The sequence below is a fragment of the Rana temporaria genome, chromosome 12 (assembly GCF_905171775.1).
Source record: "Rana temporaria chromosome 12, aRanTem1.1, whole genome shotgun sequence".
Taxonomy (NCBI): domain Eukaryota; kingdom Metazoa; phylum Chordata; class Amphibia; order Anura; family Ranidae; genus Rana; species Rana temporaria.
This window is the reverse complement of record NC_053500.1, coordinates 51,668,959-51,691,018: the sequence shown is the minus strand read 5'-3', so window position 1 is coordinate 51,691,018 and position 22,060 is coordinate 51,668,959. Positions and strand designations below refer to the sequence as shown.

The following is a 22,060-nucleotide window of genomic DNA, read 5'->3' as shown; positions in this document are numbered from 1 at the left end:
TTAAGTAAAATAAAAATAATATGAAAAAAATGTTTTTTTCAAAACGCCCCTGTCCCCGTTATCTCGCGCGCAGAAGCGAACACGCATGCAAGTCCCGCCTACATATGTAAACACTGTTCAAACCCCACATGTGAGGTATTGTCGCGTGCGTTAGAGCGTGTGCAACAATTCTAGCACTAGACCTCCTCTGTAACTCGAAAATAGTAACCTGTAAAAAATGTTAAAGCGTCACCTATGGAGATTTTTAAGTACCAAAGTTTGGCGCCATTCCATGAGTGTGCGCAATTTTAAAGCGTGACATGTTAGGTATCTATTTACTCGGCGTAATATCATCTTTCACATTATACAAAATAATTGGGCTAACTTTACTGTTTTGTTATTTATTTTTTTCGTGAAACTGTTTTTTTTTTTTTTTTTAAAGGCGCTTGAAAAATTATTGCGCAAATACTGTGCGAGAAAAAACTTTGCAATGACCGCCATTTTATTCCCTAGGGTGTCTGCTAACAAAAAAATATATAATGTTTGGGGGTTCTGATTAATTTTCTAGCAAAAAAATTGTGATTTTTACATGAAGGAGAGAAGTGCCAAAATAGGCCCGGTGGACTAGTGGTTAAAGTGTCACTAAACCCACAACAGTAAAATCAGTGTGTATATGCAGTAAATCATGCTTGTTATACTCACTGTGGAACCTAAGGGGTTAATCCTCTGCATTTTGTAAAAATGCTGTTTGATCCTGTCTTCTCTGAACCTGCCCTTCTTCCACTGACCCCCAATCCACCTCCTGATAGTATAGAGCCTTGGGGACACTCTGCACATGCTCAGTTTGGTGTGTATTGCTAAAAAAACAAACAAAAAAATTCTTGGGAGAGATCATGTGATCAGCACAGGGCCAATCAGCACTGTCCAGAAAAAGGGGCAGGGGTCCTGCAGCCTCATAGGACAGTCAGGGGAGAATGAAAACTCCAAAAAACTTTAACCAGACACTGATAGAAGCCACAAGACTGCTATATACAGCTGATGAGAAAATGTATTTACAGTATCTTACAAAAGTGAGTACACCCCTCACAAGTTTTGTGAATATTTTATTCTATCTTTTCATGTGACAACACTGAAGAAATGACAATTTGCTACAATGTAAAGTAGTGAGTGTACAGCTTGTATAACAGTGTAATTTTGCTGTCCCCTCAAAATAACTCAACACACAGCCATTAATGTCTAAACCGCTTGTAACAAAAGTGAGTACACCCCTAAGTGAAAATGTCCAAATTGGGCCCAAAGTCTCAATAGTTTGTGTGGCCACCATTATTTTCCAGCACTGCCTTAACCCTCTTAGGCATGGAGTTCACCAGAGCTTCACAGGTTGCCACTGGAGTCCTCTTCCACTCCTCCATAATGACATCACAGAGCTGGTGGATGTTAGAGACCTTGCGCTCCTCCACCTTCCGTTTGAGGATGTCCCACAGATGCTCAATAGGGTTTAGGTCTGGAGACATGCTTGGCCCATCACCTTTACCCTCAGCTTCTTTAGCAAGGCAGTGGTCGTCTTGGAGGTGTGTTTGGGGTCGTTATCATGTTGGAATACTGCCCTGCGGCCCAGTCTCTGAAGGGAGGGGATCAGTATGTCACAGTACATGTTGGCATTCATGGTTCCCTCAATGACCTGTAGCTCCTCAGTGTCGGCAGCACTCATTTAGCCCCAGACCATCACACTCCCACCACCATGAGGGCTTAAAGCTGAAGTTTAGTAAAACTTTATTTTTTTGGGTATGCATCACACAATTCACCTCCAATGATTTGTATCCCATGATCTGGGACGGAGGCACTGCAGGGGTTAATAGCAGCAGCTGCGACTGTGAAAGGCTTGTGCTGCTTGTCTCCTCCTCCTCCTGCCCCCTTGGCTATTCATAAAACTCCTAATTTTCTTTCCCCAAAATGCAACTCATATTCTGAATGGGCTGGGGACAGCCTATCATTCATCTGCCCCCCCCCTCCATTCACAGAACGTCTTGCATCGCAAAACCTATAAATGTAAAAACACATCTGCACCCATGTAAATATATCAGCCTATAGAACATATTTAATAAGGTTGTGTATATCAAGTGGATCTCTTTTACTTGTTCATCTAAAAAAATAAAAAAATGAATAAAGACTATGCTCGTCTCAACAGATCTTCAGCATTACAAAGTCTACAAACGGTGAGACTGGACAGAGAAGGGATCACAAAACTGACCAATCTGGAGGCTGTAGACAAGGCGCACAGCCTGTACTTGCAAGAGGTAACCTAGTTAATGACATCCACAGTACAAATGCAATGTACAGTGAGGGGAAAAAGTATTTGACCCCTGCTGATTTTGTACATTTGCCCACTGACCAAGAAATGATCAGTCTATAATTTTATTGGTCGGTTTATTTTAACAGCGAGAGACAGAATAACAACAAAAGTATCCAGAAAAGAACATTTAAAAAAAGTTATAAATTGATTTGCATTTTAACCACTTAAGCCCCGGACCATTTTGCAGCTAAATGCCCAGGCCAGGTTTTGCGATTCGGCACTGCGTTGCTTTAACAGACAATTCCGCGGTCGTGCGACGTGGCTCCCAAACCAAAATTGGCGTCCTTTTTTCCCCACAAATAGAGCTTTCTTTTGGTGGTATTTGATCCCCTCTGCGGTTTTTATTTTTTGCGCTATAAACAAAAATAGAGCGACAATTTTGAAAAAAATGCAATATTTTTTACTTTTTGCTATAATAAATATCCCCCAAAAACATATATAAAATTATTTTTTTTCCTCAGTTTAGGCCGATACGTATTCTTCCTATTTTTGGTTAAAAAAAATCGCAATAAGCGTTTATCGATTGGTTTGCGCAAAATTTATAGCGTTTACAAAATAGGGGATAGTTTTATTGTATTTTTATAAAAAAAATTTTTTTACTACTAATGGCGGCGATCAGCGATTTTTTTTTTGTGACTGCGACATTATGGCGGACACTTCAGACAATTTTGACACATTTTTGGGACCATTGTCATTTTCACAGCAAAAAATGCATTTAAATTGCATTGTTTATTGTGAAAATTACAGTTGCAGTTTGGGAGTCAACCACAGGGGGCGCTGTAACATTTAGGGATCACCTAGTGTGTGTTTACAACTGTAGGGGGGTTGTAGGACTGACGTCATCGACCGAGTCTCCCTATAAAAGGGATCACTCGATCGATACGCCGCCACAGTGAAGCACGGGGAAGCCGTGTTTACATACGGCTCTCCCCGTTCTTCAGCTCCGGGGGGCGCTCGCGACGGAGCGGCTATAAACGAATAGCCGCGCCGTCGTCCCGGATCGCTCCCCAAGGGAATCCGCCCGCCGCACGCAGCGGGGGGGTCCTGATCGGACCCCCCACCCGCTAGAAGGCAAGGACGTATATATACGCCCATCTGCCTGTCCGTGCCATTTTGCGGACGTAAATAGTCGTGCGGTGGGCGTTAAGGAGTTAATGAGTGAAATAAGTATTTGACCCCTTCGCAAAACCTGACTTGGTACTTGCTGGAAAAAACCCTTGCTGGCAATCACAGAGGTCAGATGTTTCTTGTAGTTGGTCACCAGGTTTGCACACATCTCAGGAGGGATTTTGTCCCGCTCTTCTTTGCAGAGCCTCTTCAAGTCATTAAGGTTTCGAGGCTGACATTTGGCAACTCGAATCTTCAGCTCCCTCCACATATTTTCTATGGGATTCAGGTCTGGAGACTGGCTAGGCCACTCCAAAACCTTAATGTGCTTCTTCTTGAGCCACTCCTTTGTTGCCTTGGCCATGTGTTTTAAATAATTGTCATATTGGATACCCATCCACAACCCATTTTCAATGCCCTGGCTGAGGGAAGGAGGTTCTCATCCAAGATTTGATGGTACATGGCCCCCGTCCATCATCCCTTTTGATGCATTGAAGTTGTCCTGTCCCCATAGCAGAAAAACACCCCCAAAGCACAATGTTTCCACCTCCATGTTTGATGGTGGGGATGGTGTTCTTGGGGTCATAGGCAGTATTCCTCCTCCTCCTCCAAACATGGCGAGTTGAGTTGATGCCAAAGTGCTTGATTTTGGTCTCCTCTGACCAGAAAACTTTCACCCAGTTCTCCTCTGAATCATTCAGATGTTCATTAGCCAGGCCTGTACATGTGCTTTATTGAGCAGGGGGACCTTGCGGGTGCTGCAGGATTTCAGTCCTTCACGGTGTAGTGTGTTATCAATTGTTTTCTTGGTCACTATGGTCCCAGCTGCCTTGAGATCATTGACAAGATTCTCCCGTGTAGTTCTGAGACGATTTCTCACCGTTCTCATGATCATTGAAACTCCACGAGGTGAGATCTTGCATGGAGCCCCAGACCGAGGGAGAGTGACAGTTATTTTCTGTTTCTTCCAATTGCAAATAATCGCACCAGATGTTGTCACCCTCTCACCAAGCTGCTTGGCGATGGTCTTGTCGCCCATTCCAGCCTTGTGTAGGTCTACAATCTTGTCCCTGACATCTTTGGACAGCTCTTTGGTCTTGGCCATGGTGGAGAGATTGGAATCTGATTGATTGCTTCCGTGGACAGGTGTCTTTCATACAGGTAACAAGCTGAGATTAGGAGCACTCTCTTTAAGAGAGTGCTCCTAATTCTCAGCTCATTACCTGTATAGAAGACTCCTGGAAGCCAGAAATCTTGCTGATTGATATGGGGATCAAATATTTATTTCACTCATTAACCACTTCCATACAGGGCTGTTATACACACCTCCATACCAGGCCTATTCTGGCACTTCTTTCCTACATGTACAAATCATATTTTTTTTGCTAGAAAATTACACAGAACCCCCAAACATTATATATGTTTTTTTAGCAGACACCCTAGGGAATAAAACGACGGTCATTGAAACGTTTTATCTTGCACGCCATTTGCGCAATAATTTTTCAAACGCCTTTTTTTTGGAAAAAAATTGTTTCATGAATTAAAAAAATAACAAAACAGTAAAGTTAGCCCAATTTTTTTGTAAAATATGAAAGATGATGTTACACCGAGTAAATAGATACCTAACATGTCACGCTTTAAAATTGCGCACACTCATGGAATGGCGCCAAACTTCGGTACTTAAAAATCTCCATAGGCAACGCTTTGAATTTTTTTACAGGTTACCAGTTTAGATTTACAGAGGAGATCTAGTGCTAGAATTGTTGCTGGCACTCTAACGCACGCGGCGATACCTCACATATGTGGTTTTAACAGCGTTTACATATGTCGGCGGGACTTGCGTGTGCGTTCGCTTCTGCGCAAGCTACTGGGGACAGGGGCGTTAAAAAATATATTTTTTATTTCTTTTATTTTTTTTTACATATTTATTTATTTTTTTACACTTTTTTTTATTATCACTTTTATTCCTATTACAAGGAATGTAAACATCCCTGGTAATAGGAATGTGTGTGACAGGTCCTCTTTATGGAGAGATGCGGGGTCAATAAGACCCCACATCTCTCCTCCAGGCTGGAAAGCATGAAATCGGTGAAAAAAAATTCACCGATCTCATGCTTACGGTTGCTTAGCAGCCGCAATTGCGGCTTTGTTTACTAACGGGGACCCGGGCGTGACGTCATCACATCGCGCCCGGGTCCTCCGACGATCATAGAGATGACTGGTGACCATCTGGTCACCAGTCATCTCTATGCTTCCTGCCAGCGCCGGACGATTCGTTCTCCGGGCCCCCGATGGCACGGGAGAGCCCGGAGAAGCACCGGATGGCGGCGGGAGGGGGGGATGTCCCCTCCCGCCGCCTGTAAGAACGATCTAGCGGCGGAATCGCCGCTATGATCATTCTTACATTGTGCAGAATCGCCGGCAGGAGAGAAGGATATCTGAATGATGCCTCTAGCTGCAGGCATCATTCAGATATCCACCCGGAAAGCCCAGGACGTCATATGACGTCCTCCTGGATCGAGGAGGGGTTCCTGCCGCCGTCATTTCACAATGACGCGGTAAGGAAGTGGTTAAAATGCAAATCAATTTTATAACTTTTGAAATGCGTTTTTCTGGATATTTTGTTGTTGTTCTGTCTCTCACTGTTAAAATAAACCTACCATTAGAATTATAGACTGATCTTTTCTTTGTCAGTGGGCAAACGTACAAAATCAGCTGGGGATCAAATACTTTTTTCCTCACTGTTCTTGCTAAACACACAAACTAACTATAGCCTGCTCATATCTGGGGAAAGTTGGCCCTGTACACTAATGCCAGAAAATTTTTAAACAAAAGAAGAGAGATTGCTCATACCGTCCATTCAACTTCCATTGTTTATTTTCTGGAAGAAATTTTGGGTTATAAAACATTCTTTGGATGAATGTCACACATATTCACGCAGGCTGGATGCATTTCACCACATCTTCTGTAATAGATTAATTCCTAGGATTGTCATCGCCATCTAATGGTCAAAATGCCATATAGCTTTCTGAATCTCCTCAATAAGAAAATCTGATGGAGCTACACTAGGTGGCGCTGACGTTAATAGAAATTATTACAGAAAATACAAAGGAAAATGTGTCCAGCCTACGTGAATGTTTTATAGAGACCCTTTAGGCCGCGTACACACGACCGGTCCAAACAGATGAAAACGGACCGAAGTTCAGTTTCATCGGTCCAAACCAACCGTGGGTACGGCCCATCGGTCTGTTGTCCTTCGGACAAAAATGAGAGAACTTGCTTTAAAATCGAACCGATGGACGGCTGAGCGATCGGTCAAAACCGATAGTTAGTACACAAAAAAGCATCGGTTCAAAACCCGCGCATGCTCAGAATCAAGTCGACGCATGCTTGGAAGCATTGAACTTCGTTTTTTTCAGCACGTCGTTGTTTTACATCACCGCGTTTTGACCCGATCAGTTTTTGAACTGATGGTGTGTACGCACATCCAGGCCCGTCGCTACAGGACAGGCAAAACAAACAATTGCTTGGGGCCCCGAGCTGGCCTGGGGCCCCCAACTTCCCCTTCCCAGGCTGTAGTGTGGCCAAGCTCCTCTTCCTTCCTCCTGGAGTCCTGTCAGTCCGGCCGGGTACTGTGCGTGGTACAGGAGATTCAATTTCCTGTTCCCGACCAGACTGACAGGAAGTGCACAATGAGTGCTCACTTCCTTTCAGTCCGTCCGGGAACACAGGAAACTGAATCTCCTGTACTGCGCGGTACCCGGCCCGACCCGGGTACTATCTGATCGGGGACTGGGGACCAATAATGAAAGAAAACACCGGACTGACAGAAGGAAGAGGAGCTCCGCCATGCTACAGCGGCTGCCTACAGGGAAGAAGGGGAGGTGAGAATAGAAAAACATAGGGACTAGGGAGGAGGGGAGGAGTAAGAACATGGGTGTAAACAATTTGTGTAGCGCTAACGTAGGCTTTGCGTGCGGGGGGGGGGTGCTTGGGCCCCCATTGTGCTTGGGGCCCCCAAATTCCTTCAAACGGCCCTGCGCACATCAGATTATCAGTCTGCTTCAGCGGTGAACCGATGAAAGCTGTCCGTCGGACCATTCTCATCGGATGGACCGGTCGTGTGTACGCGGCCTTAGTGTGTCTTTCTGGTCAAGGTCTAAATTTTGGGACTTGTTTAGCATTTAGGCTTGTCCTTGCTTTTAACTGCAATAAATAAAGCTGGCTATAGATGAAATGAAATTGGCGTTTTATGAATTTAAGTGAGTGTAAGGCCATTACTTTAAGTGTATGGCCATCCCTGTTCGGATGTTCCTTATTCATAAGATTAGTGTGAATCAGGAAAATACCTGATTATGACCACTAGCTGGGGCAATGATTATAGGAGATACATACTTGTCTGCTATGATCATTAGCTCCATCTAATGTCCATACAGTGTTTTTTCTGATTCACACTAATCTTAAGCATTCGCCGCACAGAACAAATGTACATGCCTTTTCACAGGAAGATTAGTTCTGAAAATGTTTTATAAATGCACCCCAAAAGTGTTTTTTGTGTCACAGGAACAGGAGGTGAGCAGAAATTTTGCAACAGGGAAACCTGTTCTTTTGACCACTTGATCTCCGTAAGTTTTACCCTCCTTCCTGACCAGCCCATTTTTTGAGATACGGCACTGTGCTACTTTAACCACTTGGCGAACAGCCGCTGTCATTATACGGCGGCAGATTCGCTCATCCCTGCGAATCGCCATAGCTGTACGTCGGCCCTTTAAACAACTATAGCAGGCGCACGCGCTGCATGGCGGGGGAGCTGATGCGCGTGACCGGCAGCCGCAATGTCCGCCGGCCACCTACGCTCACTCCACAGAGAGGCAGAACGGGGAAGTGTCAATGTAAACAAACAGATCCCTGTTCTGTCAGGGGAGTAGACAGATCGTCTGTTCCTAGTGATCAGCAACAGCGATCTCGCTCCTCCTCCAGTCAGTCCCATCCCCCCACAGTTAGAAACACTCCCAGGGATCACATTTTACCCCTTGATCGCCCCCTAGTGTTAACCCCTTCCCTGCCAGTGACATTTACACAGTAATCAGTGCATTTTTATAGCACTGATCTCTGTATAAATGTCAATGCCAAAAAAGTGTCCAATCAGTCCGCCGCAATGTCGCAGTCCCGCTAAAAACTTTTGCTTTTTTTTTTTTTTTTTTACCAAAAATATGTAGAAGAATACATATTGGCCTGAACTGATGAGATTTTTTTTTTTTATAGCAAAAAGTATAAAATATTATTTATTTTTTATTAATTTTTCTTCAAAATTGTCGGTCTTTTTTGTTTATAGCGCAAAAAATAAAGACTGCAGAGGCGATCAAATACCACCAAAAGACCGCTTTATTTGTGGGGGGGGGAAAATAGACGTAAATTTTGTTTGGGTATAACGTCGAACGACCGTGTAATTGTCAAAACGACGCAATGCCATATCGCAAAAAATGGCCTGGTCATTAAGGAAAAAAATCTTCCGGTCCTTAAGTGGTTAACTGACAATTGCGTGGTAGTGCGCTGCTGTACCCAAATAAAACAGATGTCTCTTTTTTCCCCAAATAGAGCTTTCTTTTTGTGGTATTTCATCACCTTCTCCTCTCCCCTAGACTAAATACCTTCCATTCCCTTTAATTGTTACTTTTTGCTCACAGGACATTGTTTATTGACTAATCTGAAATCAATGATTATTATTTCCTTAGCTGAACGTCACTCACTAACTCGCTCTTTATTTACAGATCACTCATGTGACCTTTACCTCTTCTCTTTTTAGAATCAAATAAAGACGATTGAAAATGTAGGCGTCCTCCAGAATATGCAGTGAGTGTGATCGGCCGCCTCTATATCCTCTTACTATCTGATAGCAGAGTGATCGGCGTGTTTATCTGTTTGTAGTCTACCGGTTGCTTAGCATAACCTGATATCTGGCTGACATCTATTGTTCACCACAGATGAGATGTTTCCTCCTTTGATAGAATCTATGTGGTACTTCTTTACAGATGACTAGGATTTCATTTCTCTCTATACTTCACCAAACACTGCAATAAAAAGGAGGAAACCTAATCTGATCGTTTATCCCCGGCATGTCATCTCTATCTGCTAAGTCACATTCTGAGCCCAAGTGTTAGTAATCTAGTATTAGGCTGGAAATGTATCGTCACAAACTGTGAAGTGTTTAACCACTTCAATACTGGGCACTTTTACCCCCCTTCCTGCCCAGGCCATTTTTCAGCGCTCTCACACTTTGAATGACGATTGCACGGTCATACAACACTGTACCCAAAGGACATTTTTATCATTTTTTTGAGACAGCTTGAGCTTTCTTTTGGTATTTAGTCACCACTGGTATTTTTATTTATTTTTGCGATATAAGCAAAAAAATATCAAAAATGTGTATTCTATTATAACATTTTGCAAATAAGTCGTTTTTCTTTAGGCCAAAATTTATACGGCTACATTTCTTTGGTGAAAAATAACTCAATACTGATGGGTGCTGTTACAGGTACACTGATGGGTGCTCTGACAGGTACACTGATGCTGATAAGTACACTCATGGGTGCTCTGACAGGTACACTGATGGGTGCTCTGACAGGTACACCGATGCCGATAGGTACGCTGATGGGGGCACTGACAGGTACGCTGATGGGTGCACTGACAGGTACACTGATGCCGATAGGTACACTGATGGGTGCTGTGACAGGTACGCTGATGGGTGCACTGACAGGTACACTTATGGGTGCTCTGACAGGTACACTGATGCCGATAGGTACGCTGATGGGTGCTGTGACAGGTACACAGATGGGTGCACTGACAGGTACACTGATGGGTGCACTGAAATGTACACTGATGGGTGCTCTGACAGGTACACTGATGCTGATAGGTACGCTGATGGGTGCACTGACAGGTACACTGATGCCGATAGGTACACTGATGGGTGCTGTGACAGGTACGCTGATGGGTGCTGTGACAGGTACGCTGATGGGTGCACTGACAGGTACACTGATGGGTGCACTGACAGGTACACTGATGGGTGCACTGACAGGTACACTGATGCCGATAGGTACGCTGATGGGTGCTGTGACAGGTACACTGATGGGTGCACTGACAGATACACTGATGGGTGCTCTGACAGGTACACTGATGCTGATAGGTACGCTGATGGGTGCACTGACAGGTACACTAATGCTGACAGGTACACTGATGGGTGCACTGACAGGTACACTGAACGGTGCACTGACAGGTACACTGATGGGTGCTCTGACAGGTACACTGATGCTGATAGGTACGCTGATGGGTGCACTGACAGGTACACTAATGCTGACAGGTACACTGATGGGTGCACTGACAGGTACACTGATAGATGTGCTGATAGGTACACTAATGCTGATGGGTACACTGTTGGGGGGCTTTGACAGGTACACTGATGAATGGGCTGCTCTGTAAGGTACACTGATGAATGGGCTGCTCTGACAGGTACACTGATGAATGGGCTGCTCTGACAGGTACACTGATGAATGGGCTGCTCTGACAGGTACACTGATGGATGGGCTGCTCTGACAGGTACACTGATGGATGAGCTGCACTGACAGGTACACTGATGGGGTATTGTGACAGGTACACTTTAATCCGGGGTAATCAGGGCAGTGGGGTTCTCACTGCCCTGATTACTCACTGTTCCTGGGTTCTCCTCCTCACTCAGGAACAGTGTGTGCTACTGCTGTTTGTTTACATTTTTGTTAGGCTGTGATTGGACACAGCCAATCACGTGGTAAAGAACCAATGAAATTCTGAGTGAGCAGGATATAAACCATTTCTCAAAGATAAGAATTTCTAATGGTGTATGTGATTTTTGTTCAGTAAAATCCATTGATTCCAAAAATCGAATGTTAAAAGCAAACAAAACCTTGACCTACTTTTGATGGAATTCGAACGCATTGAGAATTTTTGTACAATTTTTTTTTCAAAATTGTACTAGTGTATACCCAACTTAAGGCTGTATTTGAACGTGAGCCGAGCATCTTTAGTTCTTTTACATTTTTATCTGTTTTTGTTTGGCTTCAAAGTTTAAAAAAAACACCAAATATGTGCTCCTCCACCTAATGCCACACACAGAGGCGTATCATAAAAATATGACCCTCTAATATAAAGAAGTCACATAATGCTTGGGAATATCAGACAAACTCCGGCATTAAGTCAGGGGTATCGCCACTTCCATCCACAATGTGTATCACCTCACGTTCAAAGAAGCATACATAGAAAGACAAAAAAAAGCCAGATGCTCCACATAGCATAAAACCGGCTAATAAAATGTTTGGAATCGGTATAACTACTCGCCTAAAAATTAGGCAAACAAAAATGTAAAAACAATGTACTCTGGGGATACTGAGTGGATAGTTTCCTCGTTCTCCGGTGTGTTGTGTTTTCACAAGCGTCAGCTCCACCCTACGCGTTTTGTTGCAACTGACGTCATCATGGGCTCTGTTTGACAAAACAAAAAAAGTTGCTAGCCTTTTTGTGATTTAGTTGGCTTTGCATGTTCACATTTGTATTGCAGGTTCCTTAATCTTTCTGGGAACAGGATTGAGAAAATTCAAAATCTCCGCTCCTTGCAGAACCTGCAGGTCTTGGATCTATCTAATAATTTGATTCAGAAACTAAATGCTGGTAAGCTTTATAAACACTTAACATCTCCTTGCACTTCAAATTTAAAATTAAAACTGGATTCCAATGATTATGTGCTTCTGGATCTCAAATGACAACTTCTTTTATCTGAACAGGAGAATTACCCCAGAAGCTTCTCATCTTAGATGTGTCTGGAAATCCATGTACAAAGACAAAAGGCTACAGGTAAGGCTTTGGAGCAGGGGTCTCAAACTGGCGGCCCTCCAGCTGTTGTGACACTACAAGTCCCATCATGCCTCTGCCTGTGGGAGTCATGCTTGTAGCTGTCAGCCTTGCAATGCCTCATGGGACTTGTAGTTTCGCAACAGCTGGAGGGCCGCCATTTTGAGATCCCTGCTTTAGAGGTATACTATCAAACTGTGGATAGGGCCATTTTGTATGAAGAACCATCAAAATGTTCACGTTCTATGCAAATATGGGGGGAAATAACATGTACTCTCTATATTCTCTGCAATTTGAATGTGTGACTGCGGAAAATACTGCATTATGACCACTAGATGGAGCTGAGGAGCATGCTTTTTTCTACGATAGTCAGCACCATCTAGTGGCCATAATGCAATATTTAATGCATTAACACATTCAAACTGCTGCCCAAATAACTTGGGAACATTTGATTGTTTTCCCCATTTGCACAGAACAAACTTGCATGCAGTTTTGATGCAAGAACAGCTATGTGGATATTTTTACACCCCATGCTCTCATCCAGGTGTGAGACTAAAGTGAAAACACTGGCAAAAAAAATCCATTTCCATGGATTTGCCCAAAAAACATTAAGCTCCTGTTGGAGTATAGTTTATCAAAAGGAGTATAGTTCCCACATTGTGTCAATGATGGGGATGATCCATCAAAAATGGAGATAAGAAAACAAATGCAAAAGTAGAATTGGTAAAGGCAACCGGGCATGTTTCATTTTATGAAAAAAAATAGGGTTATTTCTGATTGGTTTCTTGGTACAAAAACTCTACTCCAGTTTTGGGACTCTTTCACACAGGTAGCCTGGCTGGTAAAAACTGGAGGCTAAGCTGTGGTTTTATCGCCCTGGCTGCCTACTCGAATCTTAACTTTACAGCCTGTCAGGGTTATTCTAATGCCACGGCCACAGCATTTTTAACTCGGACTGCAGAGTCTGACTAGCGGCGCCACCTGTCAAACTTGCCCATTGACATCAATGGGGCTACGCCGCAACCAACCCACAACTGCGTGCAATGCACACCAGTAAGGAGCGTTAGTATGGCATTTATATGTGTATATATATATAATATATATATATAAATGGCAAAGATGTTTTATAGGGTGGCAGTGGTGTAGCAGAGAATAGATGTGACAACCTGGCCACCAGAGTGGCAAGTACATGCTATCCTCAGCCTTGAAACTTTTAGAGATATTACTGTGGGTACCTTTAAAATTAAACCTGTTATGGCGCTATCATCTTCTTCTGTAAATGCTAGTTTCTATGCTTCAGTGATTTTTGAGTGAAGCATATACAGCGTCTGCACATAGTAATGTAGGTGTCATCTGTCTGGGACCATTTACAGGTGAGACAAAACAAGATAATCTCCGTCTCCATCTCCATTGTGCCAAGCCAGCCCTATACCCACCAAAAGGTCTGCCAATGTACAAAATTGTTATAAGTTTGTAAGATATCCATTTCTTTCTCAGACAGCAAGTACTAGACGCCTTGCCCCTCCTGCAAGAACTAGATGGAGTAACTGTAAGAGCCCCAAGCAGCCAGAAGTCTGGCAGCGAAGAAGAAAAAGATGGCAGTGACAACGATGAGCCCAGCCTGCTGTCTGAAGATTCAGGTATAACATACTGTTCCAATGCTGTGATCCTAACTCCTTCATGCCTAAGACTTTTTCTGACACTTGATGCTTACAAGTTAAAATCCGTATTTTTTGCTAGAAAATTACTTAGAAACACCAAACAATATATATATATATATATATATATATATATATATATATATATATATATACATATATATATATATATATATATATATATATATATATATATATATATATATATATATATATATATATATATATATAGCCAAGTTTGGCTGTTTAGAATACTGTAATTTTTTTTTTTTTATTTGGCACCTTTTAAGTCTTCTGTAAACCGGAGGTGATGTCATGACATCGCTTCCTGGTTACTAGTCCTGAAACTTGATCAAAGCCGATTCAGTTATTCTGTGAAAAGAGGCAAAATCGGCAACCACGTCACTTCTGGTGAAAAAAGATGTCGCTGCCTTGGAGGTGGCCATTTTGTTGGTTATTAGCATGGGCGGACTAACAATGTTTACTCCATAGGTGTGCATTAGGGTGTGTACACCAAAGCTCCAACACATATGCATTTGACATATTTTCTGGCCTCTTCCCCGCTCTCCATCCTGAAACAATGGGAGAAAGGGGGAGCAAGGGAGTACATGGGGGACCCGGGCAACAGAAGGAAGAGGAACAGGGAAAGGAGGGGTGGCCTATATTAGTACCAATCCCTTATATTTTCCTCCTGTGGCAGCTGAATATTGACAAAGGGGAGAGGAGGAGAAGCCTACTTTCAGCTGCTGCAGGAGGAAAATACAGACCTGTTCAACTAAATTCTACCCCCGCCACCTCTCCTGTGCAGGTTCTGAGGACCGACAAGGAAGAATTGCGGTTTACCTGTCACCTGTCCACCATTGACAGGTTGCCAACCCCAGGATTAGGGTGTGCCCAGGCACACCCCTTGCGCACGCCTATGGTTTACTCATTATATCTTGTACCATAGTGTATAAGCTGCCAGCGTTTTGTCAAACAGCCAAGTCATTGAAATCTGCAAATAGTGCTGCTGGAGAGTCCCTGGAAGTGACATAATTGGAGATTGTGACGAGTTAGCTCTTTTGACAGAACACCAACTTCGTGTTCCTTAGGTTTTCTCAGAAACAGGGAGGATTAAATTACTCTCTTGAAAGGTCTGCAGAATCGTAATAATAACTGCCTTCAACGCGTTACATTTTAAAACTTGACACCCCAACATTTTTTATCAAACCCACTTGACTTTGTTTTCCCCCCATAGTTGTACCCCTTTTAAACACAAGTGAACTGATAATGCTGGTGCAACCATTCTTCCCTTTCTATTAGGCCATGGCTCTATTTTACATTTTTGTACCTAACCTTTTAGTTCTCAGTTTTCTATTCTGAACTCATATCTTTTAATCCTATTATATTGTTAATTTCTCATCTTTTCATAATTGCATAGACACAACCCTATAGAAATCATAGAATGGTTGCACAGCTGGTGTTATGAGGAATATGAGACATACGAATATGAGACATACAGTCGAAAATGGGTACAATGTTGAGCGAAAAATATTAAAGGCACACAGTATCGGATCAGACTTGAGTTTTAATGTCAGGTGGGTTAGATGGATGGGATGAGTGGGCCAAGTTTCAAAAAATAAAAAAACTAAGTTCACCTTTTGATTACTTTTTTTTTTTATTCCAGCCCCTCTATGTACCGTTATAGCATTATTGTACTTTTTTTGCGAAAACAAAACGGCTTTCAATTAATTCTACACTGGCTTACCTCACTCTCTTCATGGATGTTTAAACACACTGCTCGATTACTTCTGCCTTACTTCCTGGTCAGACTCTAGGTCATGACACAGGAAGGAGTTGACCAGCTAATCTCATTGGCACACACCCTGCATCATCTACCCTCAGTTGGTCAACTCCTTCCTATGTCATAACCTAAAGTCTGTCCAGGAAATAAGGCAGAAGTAATGGAGCAGTGTGTTTTAAACGGCTATAAGGAGAGTGAGATAAGCCTCTGTAGAATTAACCAGTTCCCAATCGGCTCACGCAGATATACTGTGGCACAATGGCTCTCATGGGCGAAACCCAGTACGGGTATGGCTTTCCCGTTAGAAGCCACCTGCTGCATGGCGGGGAACCTGATGTGCGTGACTGGCAGGCGCGATCACCGCCGGCCACGTGCACAAGAGCCAGCATGTGGATTTGTATGTGTGTAAACACACAAATCCCTGTTTTGTCAGGGGAGAGGAGACCTACTAAGTAGGAACAACGATATGTTTCCTCCCCTAGTCAGTCCTATCCCCATACAGTTAGAACACACTGAGGGAGCACCTATTCAACCCCCCTTTCCTACCAGTGACATTTGCACAGTAATCGGTGCATTTTTATAGCACAGAACGCTGTATAAATGTCAATGGTCCCAAAAATGTGTCAGAAGTGTCCGATCTGTCTGTTGCAGTACCGCTACAAATCGTAGGTCACCGCCATTACTAGTAAAAAAATTATAATAAAAATGCCATAGTTTGTAGTTGCTATAACTTTTTTGCACAAACCAATCAATATACTCTTATTGTTTTTTTTTACCAAAAATATGTAGAAGAAAACATATTGGCCTAAACTGATGAAGACATTTTTTTTTTTCTTTTAGATTTGGGGATATTTATTATAGCAAAAAGTAAAAAATATTGTTGTTGTTTTTTTGGCGCAAAAAATAAAAACCGTAGAGGTGATCAAATACCACCAAAAGAAAGCTCTATTTGTGGGGAAAAAATTATGCACATTTAGTTTTGGGTACAACATTGCATGACTGTGCAATTGTCAGTTAAAGCAACGCAGTGCAAAATTGTAAAAAGTGCTCTGGTCGGGAAGAGGGTAAAAATCTTCCGGGGCTGAATTGATTAATAGAAAGCTGTTTTATTTTTGCAAAATAAATACATTGATATCACATAAGCAAGATAAATGTAAGAGCTGACAAATAATCAGCATATAGTATTAAATGCAAAGAGAATAGTGAGTCCAAATATAAATATATATATACTCAAATAATGAATAGTGAGTCCAAAATATATAATACTCATAAGGCGAATGTGCAAAAATATATAAAGAATATTGTGCAAAAAAAAAAAAAAAAAAAAAAAAAAACGGAATGGAAGTTCAATCCCAATAGTAAACACAAATCAGCTGTCAGGGCAGATATTCTGAATGCACTGGATGAAGGTGAGCACCAGCTCTATGGTGTGAGTGCACGGCCGTGCGATAGAAGATAAACCAGATCCCTGGCTGAGCTCCCGGGACTCTTACCTCTCAGCCCTCCTAAATGGGCATTGATGTACAGGTCACTCGCAGCCTTCTATGGATGGTCCCTGATGTTTCCTCTCTTGATCTGATGGATCCTTCCTTAGTTGGGACAGATGCTCCTCGAAACCAGATGGATGATGTGGGTTATAAGAGAGAGAGAGAGGGGACTCCCATAGTGAGGTAACGTTTGGTGCAGGTAAAATATGTTTATTGAGGAAAAACCTGCACTTACATTAAAAGAAAAATAAAAGTGCAACGAGGAAACAAACAAGCGGCGTTTGAATCGCCAGCTTACGTCACTCCGGGTGTACGTCCTCCAATTCCTACGCGTTACGACACCACGTGTCTTCGTCTGGGGAATCTGATTGGTAATGTGGCTATTGTTTATATAACCGAAAAACAGGAAGTCTCATCGCGGCCATTTTCTTGTAGACCGTGATCTAATGGACATCAGACATACTAGAGGGAGCATAAACCACTCTAGAGCTCGGCAATAGAAAACGTGTGTAGAGGATACCGAGCACTATATTTAAAACGGGCAAACGTACGGTTCCTGGTATAAAGGCCAGCTAAATTATACATAGTAAAAACTATTAATGGAGACGTTTATAAAATAAAAATAGTGAACCGTAAAGTCATATGACCAGCATAATGTAATTGAGACTAGCACCAGAGCATGGACATCATCAATGACAATCCACTAGGTGTCGCTCATGAGCTAAAGTCTATGGCTTGTATTGTAACCTTTACATGGTAATAACTGGGTTTTACAATGATAAAATTAATATATGTAAAATGATATATATTAAAAATTCTTTAAAGCATAATAAAACTTAACATGTGTAAAAAACCTAGTAGTATCTATATCTATAGCCACAGGGGGCTCCCATATAAATTATTAATATGGAATAAATATAATACTGATATTTAAATATGTTAAAAAATTTAAAATTAAAAGTAGAGGGTGTATATAAATAATACATATATATGGTGGTCGTACACTCGGTTTGTCGCATTACAACCACAGAATATATATACATACACACAGATAATAGGCAATTTAATAAAAAATATGGTCAATGGGTGTTGGTGGACCTATATATAACTAGTCTAAAAATGTGGAGAACTAAAAATTGCTGAGGAAGCAGTTGAGGTCAAACTCAACGTTCATTCCTCCTGGTGTCAGGGTGCGCATCTTATGAATCCACTGGGATTCTTTTTGACTTATCGTGCGCACCTTGTGGCTTCCTCTCCAAGAGGGGTTAAATTTGTCAATGCCCCAGAATTGCAATTGTGAGGGATCCCGATTGTGTATCTGATCAAAGTGTCTAGAGACACTATGTTTCGGGAAGCCATTTATTATGTTCTCCACATGCTCACTAATTCGAACCTTCAAGGCCCTTTTTGTTCTCCCAACATATTGTAAATTACAGCTACATTGTAGCACATATACCACTGCTTCGGTGTGACATCCAATAAAGTCTCTAATCACATGGGTTTCTCCTGTGTTTGTTGCCACAAACTCGGTACGTTTCTTTTGAAACTTTTGCGATTTTCGACATGCATTGCAATTTTTGCATGGATAGAAGCCTTTTCCCGAAAAGAATGAGTATCCCGGCTTTGATGGTGGTTCTACTACTGATTTTACAATCAAGTTCCTTAGAGTAGGTGCTCGTTTATATACTATCCTTGGTTTTTCAGGAAGTAATTTCCCTAAATCTTTATCTCCTTTTAAAATGTGCCAGTGTCTTCCAATTAATTTGGCCACATCTTTATATTGGGAGTTGTAATCAAGGATAAGTACTGGTGCTGTTTGTTGTTGGCACTTTTTTAGTTTGTCCTGTAGCATCTCTTTTCTATCCAGTTTTTTGACCGTGTCTATTTGGCCTTTAATCCATGACTCTTCATATCCTTTTTCTTTGAACCTCAAACCAATCATGTCTGCTTGTAATGAGTAGTCACTCTCATATGTACAATTTCTTCTTAATCTAACTAGTTGCCCCTTAGGGATGTTAAAAAGCCAAGGTTTAAAATGACAACTGTCAGTTGAGAGATAACTATTCATATCTACGTTTTTAAAATGTGTTTTAGTAACAATCTTGTCTTTCTCAATACTAATATTCAGGTCTAGGAAGTCTACAGATTTATCATCGATTTTCCACACCAGGGAAATATTTTTATCATTTCTATTGAGTGTTTCAAGGAAGTTGTCCAAGCTCTCTCTATTCCCACTCCACAAGATAATGATGTCATCTATATATCTTTTGTAGAGGGATAACTCAGTAGGAGTATTCTCGTATATAGCTGACTCTTCCCATAATGCCATGAAGGCATTTGCCACACTAGGTGCGAATTTCGCTCCCATGGCAATACCAATTGCCTGATGGTAAAAGTTCTGGTCATACCAGAAGTAATTACACTTAAGGCACAAATCAAGGCATTTAATGAGAAACTTCCTTTGTGGACATATGAGGTTACTAAATTTACGTAAAAGCCATTTAACGGCGAAGCAGGCGTCATGGTGTTGTACAATAGTGTACAGTGATGTAACATCTGCCGTGGCGATCAACGTTCTTCCTTCGCTCACGGGTACTGTATCTAATAACTGTAGTATATGTTTCGTGTCCTTGAGGTGAGCTGGTGTAGCTTGGACTGCAGGCTGGATAAAATAATCTATATACTGTCCCATCCTCGCAGTCAGGGAATCTATCCCGTTTACAATAGGCCTTCCTGGTGGGTTTTCTCGGGATTTATGGATCTTGGGGACAGTATATATAACAGGTGTTCTACAGGTTTCTGGCATTAAATATTTAGATTCTTTTTTATTCAGGATATCTTTTTTCTTTCCTAAATCGATAAGTAATGCCAGTTCTTTCTTATACTTTCTGATCGGATTTCCCAGAAGTTTAGTATAAGTGGTGCCATCTTGTAATTGTCTACTCAGTTCGTTTTGGTACTGTTCTTTCGATTGTATCACAACTGCTCCTCCCTTATCTGCAGGGCGGATAACGATGTCAGTTCTTTCTTTAAGTAGTTTAATACCTTTCTTTATATGGATGGGGTCGCTCCTATTTTTTAGTTTCAGAGACTCCAGGTCTTGTAAAACCATTTTGCTAAAAACGTCAATATGTTGGTTCTTAGAGATTTGGGGGTTGTAAACCGAGTTATTTCTCAGGGTACTGTGTACTGGTATATTCCCATTACTTGCTGTAATTGGGCGCGATGTGAAAGGGTTATTTAAGATGGCCTTTTTAATAGTGAGTTTCCTCACATATTTCCGTATTCCAATGTATGTGTCGAATTTATTGAGGTTCTTGGTGGGTGCATGTTTCAATCCTTTATCTAAGACCGCCAATTCTTCTGCCGTCACAGATTTCCCACTCAAATTTACCACGTTTCCACCGATCTTTCTCTTTTTCGCTTGGAATCCCTTTCCCGCTCGATGGCCTCTCTTTGTTCGGGATTTAGCCTGTCTTCCTGAGTTTTCCTTAGTGGCGAACGGTAGTGTTCTAATTGCCGTCGTGGGGAGGGGTCTCTCCTCTCCCTGTCTAAAAAAGCCCTTTGTGTACTATGATCGTAATAACTCAAAGGTTGGCGCTGATCATAGTAGGGATCCTGATAATTTCGTAGGGGCTCAAATCTATTTTGTGTGTATATAGGGGCTCTATCAGCCCCCCCGCGATATTCATATTGTTGTGGTGGCGGCCCTCTATACTCCCTCTGGTGGACTTGATAGTTTTGTCCATTTGATCCATTATTGGAGGGTTTTTTAAAAGGTTTTTTAAAAGGTTTTTTCCCCGTTTTCTTGGGGGTACGCTGTCCCTGATTAGTGTTCTGTGGTTGTTCATAGTACGGTCTAGCATATTGTGTTGGTTCCTGATATGGTCTACTGGTTTCAGGATAATATGTTCTCTCATCTAGTCTCGATTCAACACGGTTAATCATAGGTGTGGGGTCTAAAATTCTGACCTCTCTCTCCGGTGTTGAATAGGTCGAAGTAGGTTGTGTTGCTTCGACCTTTTGTTGCCATTTAAAGACTAGGTCTGACTTATAATCGCCAACATCGCGTTGATACTTTTTCATTTTTCGTTGTTGCACTTCCAGATCTTTACTGTTAAGATCTTTGTTTAATTGTGTTGTGAGTTTCTTAAAGTCCTCAGATTCTTTGTGTGGATCTAGTTTCAATTTCAATTCTTCTATCTGTTTCTCTATGGTGCGTGCCTTACGTTGTTTCCGTTTCAGCAGAAATTTGAGGCCCTCAACGCTTTTGGTGTTAAAAAATTCGAACCATTCATCCATAGACTCTTTGTCGGTCAAGCCGTCATTAGGGGGAAGTTCCCACCGTAATCTACGGGGGGCAATATTTTCCCTAATGTATCTGTCAAAGGTGTTAATATCCCACCAGAGACTCACTTTTTTCTCCATGTGGTGACCTAGCTTTCTGACTAAGCTCTCAAGGTCCGTATTACGTGTTTTATTGAGTGGGTTAAAGACATCATCAAGGTTCACATTTCTATTTTCCATAAATGAAAAAACATCCATAATGGCAGTAAAAGTAAATATGTAAATAAACAGTGGATAAAGTGACAAGTGCTTTTGCGCTAAAATGGATCCTAAATGAGTGAATCCACCAAAAATATATAGTGCAGCAAAACCTAATTATGTTTACATGACATAAAACAGGAATATAAATAAATGGTGATTCTGCGCAACATATCACACTAATGGAACAGTGATATCACATAAGCAAGATAAATGTAAGAGCTGACAAATAATCAGCATATAGTATTAAATGCAAAGAGAATAGTGAGTC

The 22,060-nt window shown here is 41.8% G+C and overlaps 1 protein-coding gene across 1 annotated transcript in view; it reads left to right on the top strand.

The window, feature by feature from the left end:
* LRRC46 (leucine rich repeat containing 46) overlaps positions 1-22,060 on the top strand; it is a 31,429-nt gene that overhangs the window by 1,517 nt on the left and 7,852 nt on the right. The window contains exons 3-7 of the mRNA XM_040331243.1: positions 2,168-2,276; positions 9,246-9,292; positions 12,027-12,136; positions 12,250-12,319; positions 13,814-13,956. Coding sequence (XP_040187177.1) covers positions 2,168-2,276; positions 9,246-9,292; positions 12,027-12,136; positions 12,250-12,319; positions 13,814-13,956 — 479 coding nt within the window. The remainder of the gene's footprint in view (positions 1-2,167; positions 2,277-9,245; positions 9,293-12,026; positions 12,137-12,249; positions 12,320-13,813; positions 13,957-22,060) is intronic.